Here is a 16,243-nt window from a genome sequence, read left to right as displayed (position 1 = left end):
AACTTTTCAATTTCCCACCTATTTTCAAAAGTATTGATGTTTCCAGAAACGATATTGGTGAATATATGAAGACATATGCGGAAGAAAACCATTTGTTAAAACAACCGCAACGAATGTTGATAACGAGCTTCAAGTTAACCAACGGAAAACTTATCACACCATTTTGCAACTTTTACTTGGATCTTGGACTACAGTGTACAAAAATTCATCGATTTGTACAATACACACCGCGTAAAGTATTCAACAGTTTTGTTCAGTCTGTTGTTGATGCTAGGCGAGCCAGCGATTAGAATCCATTATCTGGCGTAGTAGCCGAAACAATGAAACTTCTAGGAAACAGTTCCTATGGCTATCAAATAATAAAACAGATCAAAACATACAATGACAAAATATCTTGTAGACGAAAAAACCTACAAGGCTATCAATAACCAATTCTTCAAGAGACTCAATATCGTAGCTAAAGATTTGTATGAAGTGGAACTTGTTAAATCTAAAATAGAGCATTGTGAACCAATTATACTAGGATTCTTTATACTACAGTATGCCAAGTTGAGAATGTTGGAGCTGTATTATAACTTTTTCGATAAATTTTGCGATGTCAACAAAATCGAAGAACTCGAAATGGATACAGATTCCATCTATTTGGCTTTGGCAGAAGAAGATTAAGATGATTGTATCCTTCCCAGCAGGCGAGCAGAATGGACCGAAAGGCGAAGCAAGGACTGTCGAGACGACTTCAGAGCAGATGCAAAAAACAAATTTTTCCCCGTACTTGCTGTTCTAAACATAAGAAACATGACAAGAGAGAACCAGGATTGTTCAAAGAGGAGTTCAGAAGCACCTAAATGTTATGCCTGAGTAGTAAAACCTACTGTTGTTACGATAGTAAAAGTCAAAAATATAAGTTTAGCAGTAAAGGTCTGAAAAAACGTGCATTAGAAGACTCTGGAGATGGACCGATGGCGAAGTATCGACAAGTACTGGATGAGGCAGTGAATTTAAGTCAACGAATAGAGGATTTAAAACGATTAACCATGCAGTCGCAACTTATGGACAAACTAAAAAAGGACTGAGCTATTTTTACCCTAAACGGGAAGTTGAATGTGATGGAATACATACTAAACCTCTAAATTTGTAAGAGATTATGTAGTAAAATTGTATACGATGCTGTGAATTATTGTATTTTCTCTGTAATTAACCTTTTTTTTGAAAAAACTATTTTTAAAGACTACATTTGAGGTAACTGTATATTGTTTTTTGATTAAGAAAACATTTACAATCTGGAAAATTGGAAAAATCGAGCTCCAAAAAACTCGGGTGCCAAAAGTTTTTTGAAACTTACCATCTTCCCATCTGAAACTTTACCATCTTACCATCTGAAACCTTACCATCGTAATACATTAGGAATCCTATTCCCTATTGAGTTCTTACTTCCCTTCAATGAGTTTCTTATACATAGGGAAATCTATACACTATACATGGGAAATTCGGGCGCCGAAAAAAAACTTACCATCTGAAACCTTACCATCGTAATACATTAGGAATCCTATTCCCTATTGGGTTCTTAATTCCCTACAATGAATTTCTTATACATAGGGAAATCTATACACTATACATGGGAAATTCGGGCGCCGAAAAAAACTTACCATCTGAAACTTACCATCTGAAACCTGGTATCATAATACATTGGGAAACCTATTCCCTATCTTAATACATTGGGAAATCTATAGCCTATGTTAATACATAGGGTGAAGACCGGATACTCTATAGCCTATGTTAATACATAGGGGTCTACATAGAGGTCTTCAACCTGTCCTCTGGTTCCAATGTTTTTATTCTAGAAAAATTACTAAAAAGCTCCTCACTGCTTAACATAGACTCAATGATACACCAGCTTCGAATCCAGAAAATTTATTGAAAGTTTTTTTGCTTCAAATAAAAACTGCTTTTGGTGGTTTATGATCCAAATGATTCGCTGATTTCATGGGAAAAACTTTCAAAACCTTGCATTACAGTTAGTGAAATGTTTATTTTGTTTGCTTTTCTTCTTCCAAATGAAGAAAAATTGATCTTGTCTCAGTCCAAAATATAATTATTTTTATCGTTGTCTTAGATCATTCCTATTCAATGTATCAGATGCTGACTCAATCCCACATAATCTTGTACAAACTAAGAACAAGACTGCTCGTATCAGGGCGAAGCCTTGAAAGTTCCGACTGCCTTTTAACGTTTATAGAGCAGTATTAATATAAACAACATAAAAAAATTAAATGAAATAAAATAAAATGAAAAACTTTTTTTTTCTCAAATTTGAAAAGTTTTGTATGACAATCATCCCCCAGACGCCATATAAAGTACAAAACAATAGATTTTGCTCCTTGTAACAAATCAATTATGGCAAATAAGCTTCTTTCAACTAATTTAGAACGATTTCTAATACGGATTTAATCTCCGCTTACGCGTTAAAAGCGCGAAATATATCGCGCGTTAACTGTCCCAAATTGACCAAACTCGCAATCTTTAAACCACCATAATTTTACAAAAATTATCGCAGGTGAAATGTTTTTTTTTTCAAATTTAAGCTCAAAACAACAATACCTTTTGAATGATTTTCAAAAATTCTGTTACAAATGGCTGGTTACAAATCAGACACTTTTCTGAAGAAAAAAACCCACCCCGATCACAAATATTCCGTTACTTTCGTTACGAAAGTCGAAACAACAAGTGATAGTAAAAGAAAATTGCGTAGGCGGCGTACTTGTTGTTGCGTTGAGTTTCAGCCACTTGAATTGGGTAAGAGATCGAAATTGGCGTCGGAATTGTTCCAGTTAGGGTTTATGATCGATGTTGATGTCGGTCAGTAGCGATATCTATTCTTCTTTGCCACTACACTGATACCACAGAACATTCCTTCAATTAAAAAAAATCAAACATTTTTAATGAACGGCATGAAAAAAAAACCAAAAATTAGTTGAAAAAGAAATAGACAAAAATTCTTGAAACTCAATTACTTGGCCAAAACCGGAATACAACAAAAAAAACTTCAATTCGAGTAAAAAATGCCCAATTTTTTTGGCAATTTTGCTGCTACAGCAACTAAGGCTAGAAAAAAAGCAGACAAGCAGAAGTCAGACAATGGTTTTTTGACGCACGGACAAATTTTCGCTCACAAAAAAAACAGGTTCTGGCCGCATTGGAATCATTGACCGCTGCCTTCATAGGCAGGTGCGTTAGCTCTTCCCCAAATGCGCGACTTAACGCCTGGCTTTTGATTTTCTATGAACCAAATTTGAAAGGATTCAAGTGATTCTGTTTCAAATGATATGAAACAAATTATGTCAATTATTGCTGGTCAAAAAGTCGAAAATTGGGAGATATGTTACAATAGGTGGTAGTTTTGAGTGTATTGCATGTAAAAAACTCACGAATTATCATGCATAATACAGTCATTGAACTTTTAACTTTATTTTCATTTTCAACCACTTTTACATGCCGTAAAGATAGTTTGTTTAAATACATTACTTTGCCAGATAAAAAATGAGTCAAAGCTCAAATTATACACTTCTTTCGCCAAAAAATGAGTCAAAGCTCAAATTATACACTTCTTTCGCCAAATTGGCCCTTGAAAAACTGTTCGAAATATACTAAAAAACGTTCCAATTATTTAACTTGAACCTGCCACCTATTATAATATATCACCAAAATTTTTTCTGTAGAAAAAAACTACCCGAGCACAAAAATTCCGTCAGTTTCTTCGAAAGCCGGAATATTTAATAAAAATTAAATACAATAATCCTTTAAAAGCAAATTTGAGTCAAAATTAAGGACATAATACATGAAACAAAGTACCTTAAAAATAAATCTAAGCTACCTAGTTTTTTGTGGCTGCTGAAACCAACAATGAACAAGCAAAAGAGAAAAATTTTCAGAAGATCGAAAAAAGTTTGCGCAATTCTGCAGGCGTAAAATTTCAGGCCAAACACCAATGTTTATAGAATTTTAGTGTTAAAAAGGCATCTTCACTTCGCCAGAAAGCAATCGAAAGTAAAAGAAAAAGAAAGACCTATGCAAATTCAGAAAATAGATTTTGATCGAGAGATATTGTTTTGCTTCATCTCAAAGGCCAACAACTCCAAAAAGCCGCGTTCAAAAATATAAGCTGGAAAAATAAACAGCCCAAACTTAATCAAAGCCAAAATGTCAAACGAAGTCAGAGACAATTTTGATTTATCCAAAAAAATTAATAATCAATAGAGCTAAAATTTTACGATCAGGTAGCGAGGTTCAAGCTAGACACACAGAGAGACAAACACGAAGACATTAAATTTACGTTAAGTGAGCAACCAATACGGCAAGTTATCCAATCCATATCAAGTTTTTTGACAGAAACTAGGATGAAAACAGCAAATCGGAAAAAATCAAACTTTGTTCAATACATCAATTTGAAAGAAAACTAATAGTACTTCAAATGATTTAGGATGTAGGTTTATTAGAATTTTTAAGATAATCAGTATGTCTGCGTTTGAGCACGTCAGCAGAACTGATCATGTCAACAGAATCGAACAAGTCAGCAGAACTTGTACGAAAAGCTCTTTACGGGAAAATAGTTGAGCCGGGAAAAACAATTTTATAAAAAAAAATGATTTTAAAGTTTTTAAGTTCCCCCTGAAGCTACTAGGAACAACACTTGTACTTATATTTCAATGAAAACGGCTTACTGCACAAACAAATTTTGTGATGTTGCAACTAAGCCGACACAAATGAAAAGACGTACGAAAATCTGACTATTCAAATTTTATTTGAAAAAAAAAGTCATAGGAAAGATACTTGGAAAGGAAATTGTCATAAAACACTTAGATCGACAAAATTGTCTGAATTTTCTAATTTGGCTGAACTTTCTCGTTTTATACTTCAACCGACCTCATTTATTCAAATTAAAAATATTTAACTTTTGCCCTTAAACACATGCAAAACAGTTTCACTAAACCGACAGAACATAAGCTGAAACCCTTTAGGACGAATAAAATTTCTAAGCGTAAAAAAGTAGAAAAACAAAATGTATACCAGACAGGGTCAACAAAGTTAAAGACTAACAATGGCACTTGAAGCTAAAAAAAAACAGCTTTAAGTGCAAAAAATTGTGGTGTGGCAAGGAAGTCTCCAAACATTAGTCAGACTATTCATCTTTATCTTTTCCGGAAAAAATCAATTCCATACACTGAAAAAAAAAACAAGGTCAGACCGGGACTCGAACCCCAGGCCATAGGTTGAAAAGACAACTGCATCCTCTAAACCAAGTGGGAAGCGGTCTGAAAACTGCTAAGTTTCAAATAAAAATAAAAACATTTTTTTTCTTACAAATGTGTAAGAAAAATTGTTTACGGGAAAAAAGTCTGGTTGCCGATTAGAAGGCACTTGCCGATTGCAAGAGCTCGCGCAGATGTTATTATTTTTTAATGAATGATTAGTAAACTTACACAGAGAGGCAAAGCGGAGCTTCGCATCACCTGCGATGCCACAACAATAGCTTTGAAAGCTATCAGACAGGAAGGATAGGAAAGCCACTAAGTCCACAGAAAACGTAAAAGATGTTTAATGAAAATTCAAAAACAATTATCAAGCGAAATTATAATTGTTGTCACGAAAAACTTTGAACTAAAATTTTTACTCTGAGATGTTTAACGTTTTGTGCAACCCGGAGGAAAGCAGGCAAATTATGGTTCACTCGAACGACCCAAAAATAGGTTAGAAAACCGATAAAAAAATAAGCCAAAATCATTTAGGCCGAAATTATTTTAAGACAAAATCAAGAAACATATATGAAATCAAAGTAGGTAGAATTACAAATAGCAGGAATAAATGACAACATACAAAGCAACAACAATAAAAACTGTATGCAGCAAAAAAATTAAGATGTCGCAACTAAGCCGCCAAAACATAAGCAGCCAAATAATAAACTCACAATTTTTTTTGAAACGAAGTTTTTCCCGTTTGAAAAATACTGTCCTGCTCAGATTCCAATCCAGGGCCTTTGCCGTCCCGGGCATACTCGAACCTACAGACTAAGTGAGCCGGAGACGCTTAAAAATTTGAACTCATTATAAATCAAGATACCAAAGGTTTCTGTTAAGCGAGTTGTTCACCCGAAAAAAAAACTATATTCCGACTTGATAACGCTTTCTAATGGCAAATTTAATTAAAAATATCTAGAAAAAACAGTTTCAAATCTAACTTATTTGTATTTTCTTATTTTTTTTAACAAAGCTTTAAGCTACTTGAATTTCAAGACAATTATTAATTGAATTACTGATTAAACGCACTCAATTTGAGAAAACAATTTGTGAAGTTTTTACTCCACTGGGAAATCTATAATTTAAATCAATTTTCTGAAGTACAAAAGGATCACGTTTTTCGTGACTTCGACACTTTTGCTGTTCGATAACGCGACTTGCCTTCTTTTTAACTAAGGAAACGAAGTAAACTAAACATAAATCAGAAGCCAAACCGCTGAAAGTCCAACTAAAAGGTAAACAATCTTTAAGAATTTTTACGAAAAAAAAATTCATAATGACCTCGATGAGTCTTCACTACATTCATCGAATCTTAATAAAGGAATCTTTGATCTTGTACGCTAGAAAATCGCAATAAAAAGTGAGCAACATTTCATGGAAGTCAATCACACTTACGGCATCAGGCATGAACCAAAATTACCTAATTATAAAAAAAATTGGCTCCCATCAGAAGAAAAGTTCAAGCTGAGGATACATTGCAGACAAACGATAACCCGAAAATTTCTAAGCAGAAAAGTAAAGTTCGAAAAACTAAGACTCCTGACCGAACTTGTCCCAGACATTTGCATAAGCGTTGCCTCTCAACCAAAGGGCCAAAATAGAAGCAGGAACTTGATAAGTTAATTAGGGGAGCTGATCAAATCTAGTTTAACGTGAAAAAATCTAGTACCCGGTTGGAATACTTTTGCTAATCGGAAAGATAATAAAACTGTATTTATGCAATTTAAATTAAGAAGTCGAAAAAATGTTAAGGTTTTTTAACTCTCAAATTCATCTCTACACTAATAACTTATTATAATTGTACATTGAGCTTAAATGAAGTATGAAATATAGAATGCTTAGTGGTGACAAACTAAATCCTTCATTTACACAGTTCAAACAAGGGCCAGCTTATCATTTCAGGGTCAATCAATTTACATGGTATTTATCCAGTAATCAATGTCCTCGACAGTTATTTCGTTGATCAACATGTTCAGCCTCTGTTGATTTTAGCCTTCAACCCCTTTCTCCGAAAGGAATTTAAGATGTTCCTGGATGCCATCCGCACTGACCGAGGGTCTAATAGTCTTCAGCGATCTCTCCAAGTCCTCCATGGTCACGATTGGCTCCTTCAGCTTGTCTCCAGGTACTTCTGTCCACTTCATCTCGAGAGCATTTGGATCCCCCGGTGAGCAGGGCGTGAGCAAATCGTGCAAGTAGACGTCTGGGTCCAATCGCGAAGGTCCCGATACTTTTTTGAAGTGGGTAGCCTGGTGCACCTTCCGCACCGGCTGCATTAGGGCTTCTCGCACTACAATTCCAATGTCTGCGCCCGAGTAACTAGAAATAATCCATGCATCAACTAGCAGATTAATTGATATTTTTATAACATTATTTTTTAACATTATATATATATTAAAATCGATTTAAAATGAGCGAAAAACTGTAGAGCGACAATAAGTTTTCACTTTTTCTTTAAAAAAAAAACAGAGCAAAAACTTATTCATGGATCGTGATTATTAAATAATATTAACTGATCCTAATATTAAACTAATATTCCAGTCCTATCATTCAGGGGCCAAGGAATACGAAAGAGCCCAAATTAACAGAAACAACCATAACCTTTTTAGACGAAGGCTCTTAAATTAACAAAAGTTGAGGTCGGAGAAAGGAAACAAGGCAACAACTACTACAATAATAAGCATAAATTACCCTGCAGAATTATCGCCCAATTTCTTGAAGTCTTTCTCTGTCGCATCACACGGTGTATCTCCCAGATGTAATTTAAACATGGCTGTCCTGGCGGGAGCCTCTGGAAGCGGGATGTAGATTCGCTTCTCAAACCGGCGCTGGATGGCCGAATCCAGAGCCCAGGGCAGATTGGTGGCTCCTAGCACCAGAATCTGGTCTGTGTCGGCTCCCACTCCGTCCATTTGGGTGAGGAACTCGGTCTTGATTCGTCTAGCCGACTCCGATTCGTTGTCACTTCGGGAGCTGCACAGGGAGTCCACTTCGTCTATGAAGATGATTGCCGGCTTCCTTTGTCGAGCCAACTCGAACATGTTCTTCACAAGCCTAAATACGCATCCGTTTCGTGAAAAAGGATCCTAAAAAATTTACATCGTTGTACCTAGATTCCGGAGTGGTTATTAGAAGGCCAATCTCACTTATAGCTAATTTCATAACTTACATGCCTTCAGAATATTCAGTTTGAAGACGTATCGGAACACTTATGGTTAATATCTTTTCAAGGGAACGCCGACAATTTGTATTACCATGTTGCTGTGTACGAGTTTTCGCTGTTTGAAATGCCACCAATTGCCGACGGCGGAAAATTATCGCCACACAGAATCAAGATGTTTTCATAGTGATGATCATCCTGATTTTTCATTGAAAACTTGTGTAACTCAGCTATGTCTTATGAAACGTGGTTAATTCTTAAGTTAGTAATGAAGTCTTACGTAAGGTAGTTTATCGTTAAGAAACTAGACTATTAATTCTTACGTAACGTAGGTAACTCCTACGTAATATAGTTTATTCATACTTTTCAGACTCTCCGAGCCACTTGGAAACCAGATCAGAAGATCTGACTGAGAGGAAGGTGGAGTTGTCGGCCTCAGTTGCCACTGCTTTTGCCAGAAACGATTTCCCCGTTCCCGGAGGCCCGAACAGCAAAATACCACGCCACGGTTTTCTCTTTCCTGTAATCATCAAGTGCCGCTGAATAAAAGGAGCACTACTTATTAAGATTATTGTTAAATTTCAGATCTGACCAGAATTTTTTACATGCTGTACATGGCAAGTTATACGAAAATCCGTCTTTTCTACCCCCCCCCCCCGTGCAAATTTTCCATTTTCTTGGTTATTTCGTGTTTTTTGCCTTTCAAACAAAGGAAATGAACTGAACTTAAAAAGAAATCAAAAGTCAAACCGCGAAAAGTAAATTTGAGCCTTAAAAAATTCAAGGACATTTTCTGAAAAAGCATCGCGACCTATATAAGACTCTTTATAATTTCAATTACTGTGTACATATTTATACAAAAAAATATCTACGAGTATACATTTTTAACACGAAAACTCTTTTATGTTTTACAATAGTCGAACGTAATTAACGCAAATTCTCTGTTATACGCCAATATACTGATTCTAACCGACAAATAGCTGTGGATACTTGACAGGGAAAATGACAGCCTCCTTCAGGGCGTCTTTCGCAGTCTCCAGTCCCGCGACATCGCTCCACTTGACATTCGGCTTCTCAATCAGAATAGTTCCCGATATTTTGTCCTGAAACTTCTTCGACTCTTCGTCTTCGCTGTCACTGCCACCATTCTTGTCTTTATTATTGTGTGAGCTTCCATCTTTGACTGGCTTCTTTTTGGTGTCTTTTCCATTCAGATACTCTTTTATTTTCTCCGCTCGTTCCAGATACTGGTCGCACTTCTTCCTCAGATTATCTTTTATATCTTTTGAGGGACACTCATCTAAACCAAAAACAGGCTTGAAGATTCTAAAACCTCTTTTAGCCTCATATACTTGCACACAACGTCGAGACTTTATTGTTCCGACTTTCAATGAAAACGGAATATTTTTACTTGGTGGGTTTTCTTATGCAGTCGATTTTCGGCGATTTATCCCGCAATACAAAATCGTTTCAAATTGAATTAAGGCTAGCTCTCAATTGGTAGTATTAATTTCGTACGACTAATATTTTCACACTTGATCTAAGATATTGTCCTAAATTTATATTTTTCCAATTTTTCTCTTGCCACACACTATTCGAGACCAATTAAAGAGCTGTCGGAACATTCAGGGCTTTGTCCTGATATAGGAGCAGTCTTGTTTTAAATACAAAATAAACAAAGCCTATAGTAAACCAAATGCAACAAAATTGAGACAAACTGTGGAAATATGAAGGTTAGAAACACGGTATAGGAAAACACTGCATAAACACAAAGACGAAGCTTTGCTTCGCAAACACTAGTGATAAAAAGATACAAAAGCAGCTCTATAAACAGCAATGAGAAAAATTAGAAATAAGCTTCGAATTTGTAAAAATTCGGCTAGGCCTCGAGTTCGAACTTGCAAACTAAATATTAGCCACGAACTCCTAATAGGTAACAAACATTAGTCACAAATAAAGCAGAGAACATATGCTTTGCAATTTTCAATGCTACAGTGAAATTTCCAAATAAAAGAACACTTTTACTTGCGAGTTAGATTCGAAAAAAGCTGGTTCGAAAAATACACTATGCTAACCCCTAGTGTAAAAGCATACTGATAGAACTAAATAAACACTACCGGTTGTCACTTAAGTTGCACAAAATGTTTTAACAAGAAATATCTTTTCAAAAAACGGAGAGGCGAAACAAACCCAGCAATTCTCACTTTATTGTGAGCTTGGTTCAGTCCAACAGTTAGCATGAAATTTGAACACACAAGCGAAGCAACAAAAATTGCAAAAAAAAACTTAAAAATCGATTTAAAATGAAAACAAGCTTGCTAAGCGGTGAATCGAGCTCCTTCAAATCGAAGCTTTTGCCACTTGCATCCTACATCTAATACTTTCAATCAAAAAATTGCAGATAAAAATCATGCAGCTTTGAATGCGCTTTCATAAAGTGGATATAAGTAATGCTATGAAATCGCCTACTGAAATTTGAGAGGGACTCAAAAACTGACATTGCACACAAAACTTGAATATTCGCAAAAAATATCAAAACTAGCCTTTCAAAGTTAAAATTGCGACACAGAAAATAATGAAAGAAGAAAAATGCTATAAAAAACGTCTTCCAATTTCCAAGAAAACGGAAGCGAAAAAGTACCTCAGAAAGCTCACACGCGAAACCGAAGTGTGGCGAAAACAAAACAAAAAACTAATCCTCAGACAAAAACAAAATCATACTCAATTCCAAACAAAAACTACACAGAAAACTAATCCTACTGAACGGTTGTTTCAAAATAGGTCAGTAATTTTTCGGCCAGAGCAAGAAATTATTTTTCGACCAGAACACGAAATTTTGTGCCAGACTTCAACAACAAGTACGATATGGATAAAAACGGAACAAATGAAAAAACGTCAACCACATGGACTCATCATAAGTTTGGATATTTTTGACAGTATACCTTACTTCAACTCGTTTGAAAATATCGTAATCAAGCAACAAGAGGAATACATGGAAATAACATCTTCACAAAAGACTAGCCAGCCAAGCAAAATTAAATAAAACTGTAGGTGGAAATCTGATTACTTCCAATCAAAAAGTTGATATCTCACACCAAAAATTTAGACTCAAGAAGACTTAATTATTAATAGAAAACTTCACCAATTCCAAAAGATGCCAAATATACAGATCATGTTCACAGCAAAAAGTGAAGAAAATAAATATAACAAAGAGGCGAAGCGGAGCTTCGCACCACTTGCAATACAACATAAATGGCACGGGAGCTAGCCGGAAAAAAGGAGGCAAGCTGAATATTAAAAAAGAAAGTTAAAAAATTGATTTTTTTAAACGTTTGTCTGGAATGCTGGGAAATTTAAAGAAAAATACTGAGAAAAACACAAGTGCCAATGTTAACAAAGCATTAAAAACAGAAGTCAATTAGCGGATACAGAGCAGATAAAACTTGGTTAGACGAATGCTGAGCCGGAAAGAAATCAAAATTGAGCTATGAAACACTTTGGGCAAAAAAAATTACATTTTACGCCCTCTTACACTTTCGTAAGCACAAGAGCCATTTGAAAATTTTGTAGCTTCAAACGACGAATTACGAGGCAACTAAGCAGATATGCTTCAGCCATAACCATTTAAGCCAAAAAACACTTAAAATGAAAAAAAGGTTAAAAATAATAACCAAAAAAGGAAACTTAAAACAAGAAATGATTTACAACCAGCCAAAAAAAATCGAATGGAACGGTCATTTAAAATGCAGACATGCTCAAAAATAATCTGTTGACAGGCATTCTGTTTTGTTGTTATCAGAACAACCTTGATGACTGATTCATCTGATTTTGTTAATATTCCGGTGCAAGCGTAAAAAAACAGCGCAAGAGCCTTTTTTCATAGTCAAACAAATCCAAACCAAAAAATAGATATCCATCATAAAAACGTATTCGGCCCTTTGAAATAACGGATCAGGCCACTAAAAAAAGCGAGGTTAAACTGAAAGTAGACATGTCGATCGACAGCGGTGGATTGAGCTTCTACAAGTCGAAGATTCTGCGATCACTTGCGCCCTATAACCATTTCTTTCACGCATACTTTACGGGCGGAAACCAATCAGCACTGAATGCATTCTAATGAAGTTAATAAAATAAATGCTTGAAATCGCCAAATGAAAAGTGAGCGGAACACGTATACTGACATTAAACACGAAAATTAAAACACGATTTAAAAAATTAAAACTGAATTGAAGGGAACTCTAGGTCAAAGAAAACAAGAGCTGAAGTGAATCATCTCATATCTTGAGATGCAGAAAACACACAGAGGCGGAGCTGAGCTCTGCACCAACTGCGATACACGAAGCCACCGACGTATAAAAACTTATCGGTCGTATAAAAACAAACAAGCATACGCATACATATTTGGTTAAATTCTTCAAAAACCGGAACAAAAATGATTTTAACAACCCTTTTCTCTGACTAGAAACATTTCTTACAGCTTCACTAAAACTGCGCATTTTTTCTAAGCTACAGCTTGGATAAATAGGGACTTACCAAATCAAAATCGGACTTACATTTGATGGCATGAAGGAAATACTCAACTCCAGTCTGATATAGGTTGAACGCTTCTTGATAGTTCTTTGCTGTGTCCTCGTGCGTTGCCTTATTTATGATGTCAATTGCTTTCTAAAATAATCACTTTAGAAACCACTCAATCTCACAAGCGCAATAAAGATTAAAATATAACGGTGATGCCAGTGCTGAGTGTTCGAATGACTGATTCGTGTTGTTTATAAAGTCCTACATCTAGAAAAACATCATTTTACCTATATTTTTAAAATAATAGTAATATCACTTTTTGACATTGGGCTGTTGGTTTATCATAAGAGAGTCAGTATAGCTAAAATGAGGTATTCTGAGAGGCGAAATGCTCCGGTAATTTTTTTTCTCGAAAACTGAAAGAATTTCCAGAGAATTTCAAATGCTGAAAGAATTTTTCTATGATTCCGTTGCTTCAGTAAATCCGAAGCTCAGACAAACATATTGACCTCAAAATTTATTTAACTAACCTGGGTGTATGGCCCAGGCATTTGTAAGGTTAGCTGACAACACGAAAGCGTCACAATATCATACAAGTCTGAAACACACATTTTTCACCAAAATGTATAATACCAAGGTTTCGTTATACACGAACCAGGGAATTAAGTACTGTTTGATGAGACTTATGTAATGCAAAAAAATTGATAGGACGTTTATGGGACTGTACTTATAATGTACTTGAAATGGATTCGGCTCTCAGTATGCCAGAGATTGCTAGCTTAAGAGAGTAGTTGTTTAGATTCTATGGGTCCAGCAGTTTAGTTCATTATAATCTGGTTCAAAGTGACCTTAAACGTGGAAGAGGATTCTTTTAAGTCCGCACCAATCCATGCTGTTTATTCATTTGACACAATTCTTTTGGAAATTTTCAAGCGCAACAAATATTCAAAGTTACTATGGCTTACCAAATATTTCGTAGTTGGCTCTAATCTGGGTGAGCTTTTTTCAAAATAAAGACGACGCTAAGTGCTTTACTAGCTGCCCTTTACATGTGAATATTTTAATTCAAATCAGCAGATATCCGAACTCCAATGTCCTTCTGTATAATCGTTTTCTCGATTAATTATCGCAGAAAACTAGAAACTGCTCGACGAATTTCACAAAAATTTATGCGAACACATTTTGAGGTAGCTCATTTTGGTCAGAGTTGACAAGCCATTATTTTTTTTAGAAAAAAATGCTTTAAAACGTATTAAGCAAAAAAAAAACGTTTTTTTTAAAAAGTAAATTGTGTCTTTTAATAGATTCTTGGTTTAGAAAATTTGTGCACAAACTAAATTCATTTATCTTTGAGCAACCCCTCAACTTTTTCAGCTCCCAGCTATGAGTGGGTGAAACCCATGGTTATCAAATAATTTTTCTCAAATATAAACTTGCAAAAATATCCGAAACCTTGGAACTGAAATAACTGCACTTTCGGAAATTTATCACATATTAGCCTAATTGTTGTGATAAACTTATTAAATAGTTTCCGGTTTGATATGTCTCAAGCAAAAGCTACTAGATGTGGACCATGCAACAAAACAGTGAAGGACAACGACTCAACTGCTATAGGATGTGAAAAGTGCAGCGCGTGGTTCCATGGGCAATGTGTTGGATTGTCTCCTGATGATGTAGCTACAATGGGCAAAATTCGAGGATGCTTCTGGCTGTGCTCTGGCTGCCTTGAGGGGAACATCTTCACATCCCAAGCTAAGTTTGAACTGATTATTCAAAGACAAGAAAGCTTAATCGAAATTACAAAAAGCATTAAAGAAACTGTTGAAAATGTTGATCCAACCAAGACAACATCATCGAATGTACCGGTTAATAGTCGTATTAATAACAGTCACCGGGCCAACACATGTGAAAACGAGATAATCATCGACGGGGTCTGCGAAGACAACGGACAGTTTACATCCAATATAGAGGCCGAAGAAGCCAAAGTGGCCGAAATTTTTGATCATATAGGCGAAGAAAATCTCAGTATCTGCCAAATGTATAGACTTGGTAAAAATAATCCCCAACAACGAAGACCGCGTCCTTTACTTGTTCGTCTGTCATCCGAATGGAATGCTAGAAAATGCCTGGCAAAATCTTACAAACTGAAGAATTTCAAAGAAAAGATTTTCATATCGAAGTCCCTGAACCAAGAAGAACAGATTCTGAAACGTAAAATCTTCAAGAAACGGTACGACATGATTAACAATGAAAAAGTTCCACGCGATGAGCTAAAAATTCGTGGTCTGACCCTCGAACGAAATGGTATCAAGATCAATCTTGACTGACTACAATCAAAGTTATGCCTTATCAACGCACAAAGTCTCTTGAGCATAAATCAGCGTCTGAAGTTAATCAATTTTCTTTCTTTACATTCTCCTGATATCGTGTTCATTACTGAAACATGGCTTAAACCAGAAGTTACTGATCCCGAAATTTTTCCTATGAATTCTCCCTATTCGGTTATTGCTCGAAAAGACCGCACTTCTGGAGAACACGGAGGTGTTCTCATTGCTACAAAAAGGAGTTTTGCTCTAAATTATTCAACTCTATCATACGATGCAGATTACTGCATCGGACTTTCAATATATTCGGGTGCAGTTAATCATATTTTCCTCCTTATTTACAACCCCCCCGCTTCGTCGCAGTTTCGGATACCTGCCAAAATGCTTACTGATTCAATACGTTATTTTAACTCCAAATTGATTAATGGTTCTAGTTCGTACACAATCTTAGGTGACCTAAATCTGCCTGATATCTGTTGGGCATCTTCTGATGGTGGCTGTGATTACTCGAAACTGTTCCTAGAGGTTATTGAGGATCATAGCTTAATGCCCCTTATATATGAACCCACACATCGCTCAGGCAACACTCTTGATATCATTTTAACTTCGCACACAGAACTGATCACTGCATTTGTAAATGAAGTGCTTTACTCAGACCATTTTCCTTTATTTGCTTTTTTTACCATTCCTGAAGCAGCGCCTACTGTGAGTGGGAATTTTATGAAAACCTCTCTATCTAAATCATCTTTTTCTCATTCGATCTTCAATACTAACATCAGCCCTTGCTTTACCAAACTCATTGTGGAACAAAACTCATGTTATTCCATATCCACCACTAATGATTATGTAGATAGCTGGTACGCTCAGATCAATCATGCAATTCTTTCATCATGCGCACAGAAAACTAAAAGACGCCAGCAACTTCCCTATTATTATTCGTCGCATACAGT

At 35.7% G+C, this 16,243-nt stretch overlaps 1 protein-coding gene across 1 annotated transcript; it reads right to left on the bottom strand.

The window, feature by feature from the left end:
* Nucleotides 1–7,000: 7,000 nt before the first annotated feature.
* Nucleotides 7,001–13,564, bottom strand: LOC134851809 (vacuolar protein sorting-associated protein 4-like). The gene is made up of 6 exons (XM_063868052.1): nt 13,500–13,564; nt 13,005–13,116; nt 9,422–9,751; nt 8,815–8,971; nt 7,983–8,345; nt 7,001–7,610 (listed from the first exon to the last, which is right to left on the bottom strand). Exons 1-6 carry the CDS (start codon nt 13,518–13,520, stop codon nt 7,280–7,282), a joined length of 1,314 nt encoding a protein of 437 aa, XP_063724122.1. The 5' UTR covers nt 13,521–13,564; the 3' UTR covers nt 7,001–7,279.
* Nucleotides 13,565–16,243: the final 2,679 nt, after the last annotated feature.

Source organism: Symsagittifera roscoffensis, chromosome 1, assembly GCF_963678635.1.
Source record: "Symsagittifera roscoffensis chromosome 1, txSymRosc1.1, whole genome shotgun sequence".
In the NCBI taxonomy this organism is placed as follows: domain Eukaryota; kingdom Metazoa; phylum Xenacoelomorpha; order Acoela; family Convolutidae; genus Symsagittifera; species Symsagittifera roscoffensis.
The sequence above is the reverse complement of the archived record's forward strand: the minus strand, read 5'-3'. Positions and strand labels throughout refer to the sequence as shown.

Excerpts from the sequence above, each read along its gene's own strand:
- LOC134851809 (XM_063868052.1), bottom strand. The coding sequence starts at position 13,520 with ATGCCTGGGCCATACACCCAG. Across the intron at positions 13,117-13,499 it reads TGCCTGGGCCATACACCCAG|AAAGCAATTGACATCATAAA; the intron begins GTTAGTTAAATA and ends TGATTATTTTAG. Across the intron at positions 8,346-8,814 it reads TGGCTCGGAGAGTCTGAAAA|GCTTGTGAAGAACATGTTCG; the intron begins GTATGAATAAAC and ends ATGCGTATTTAG.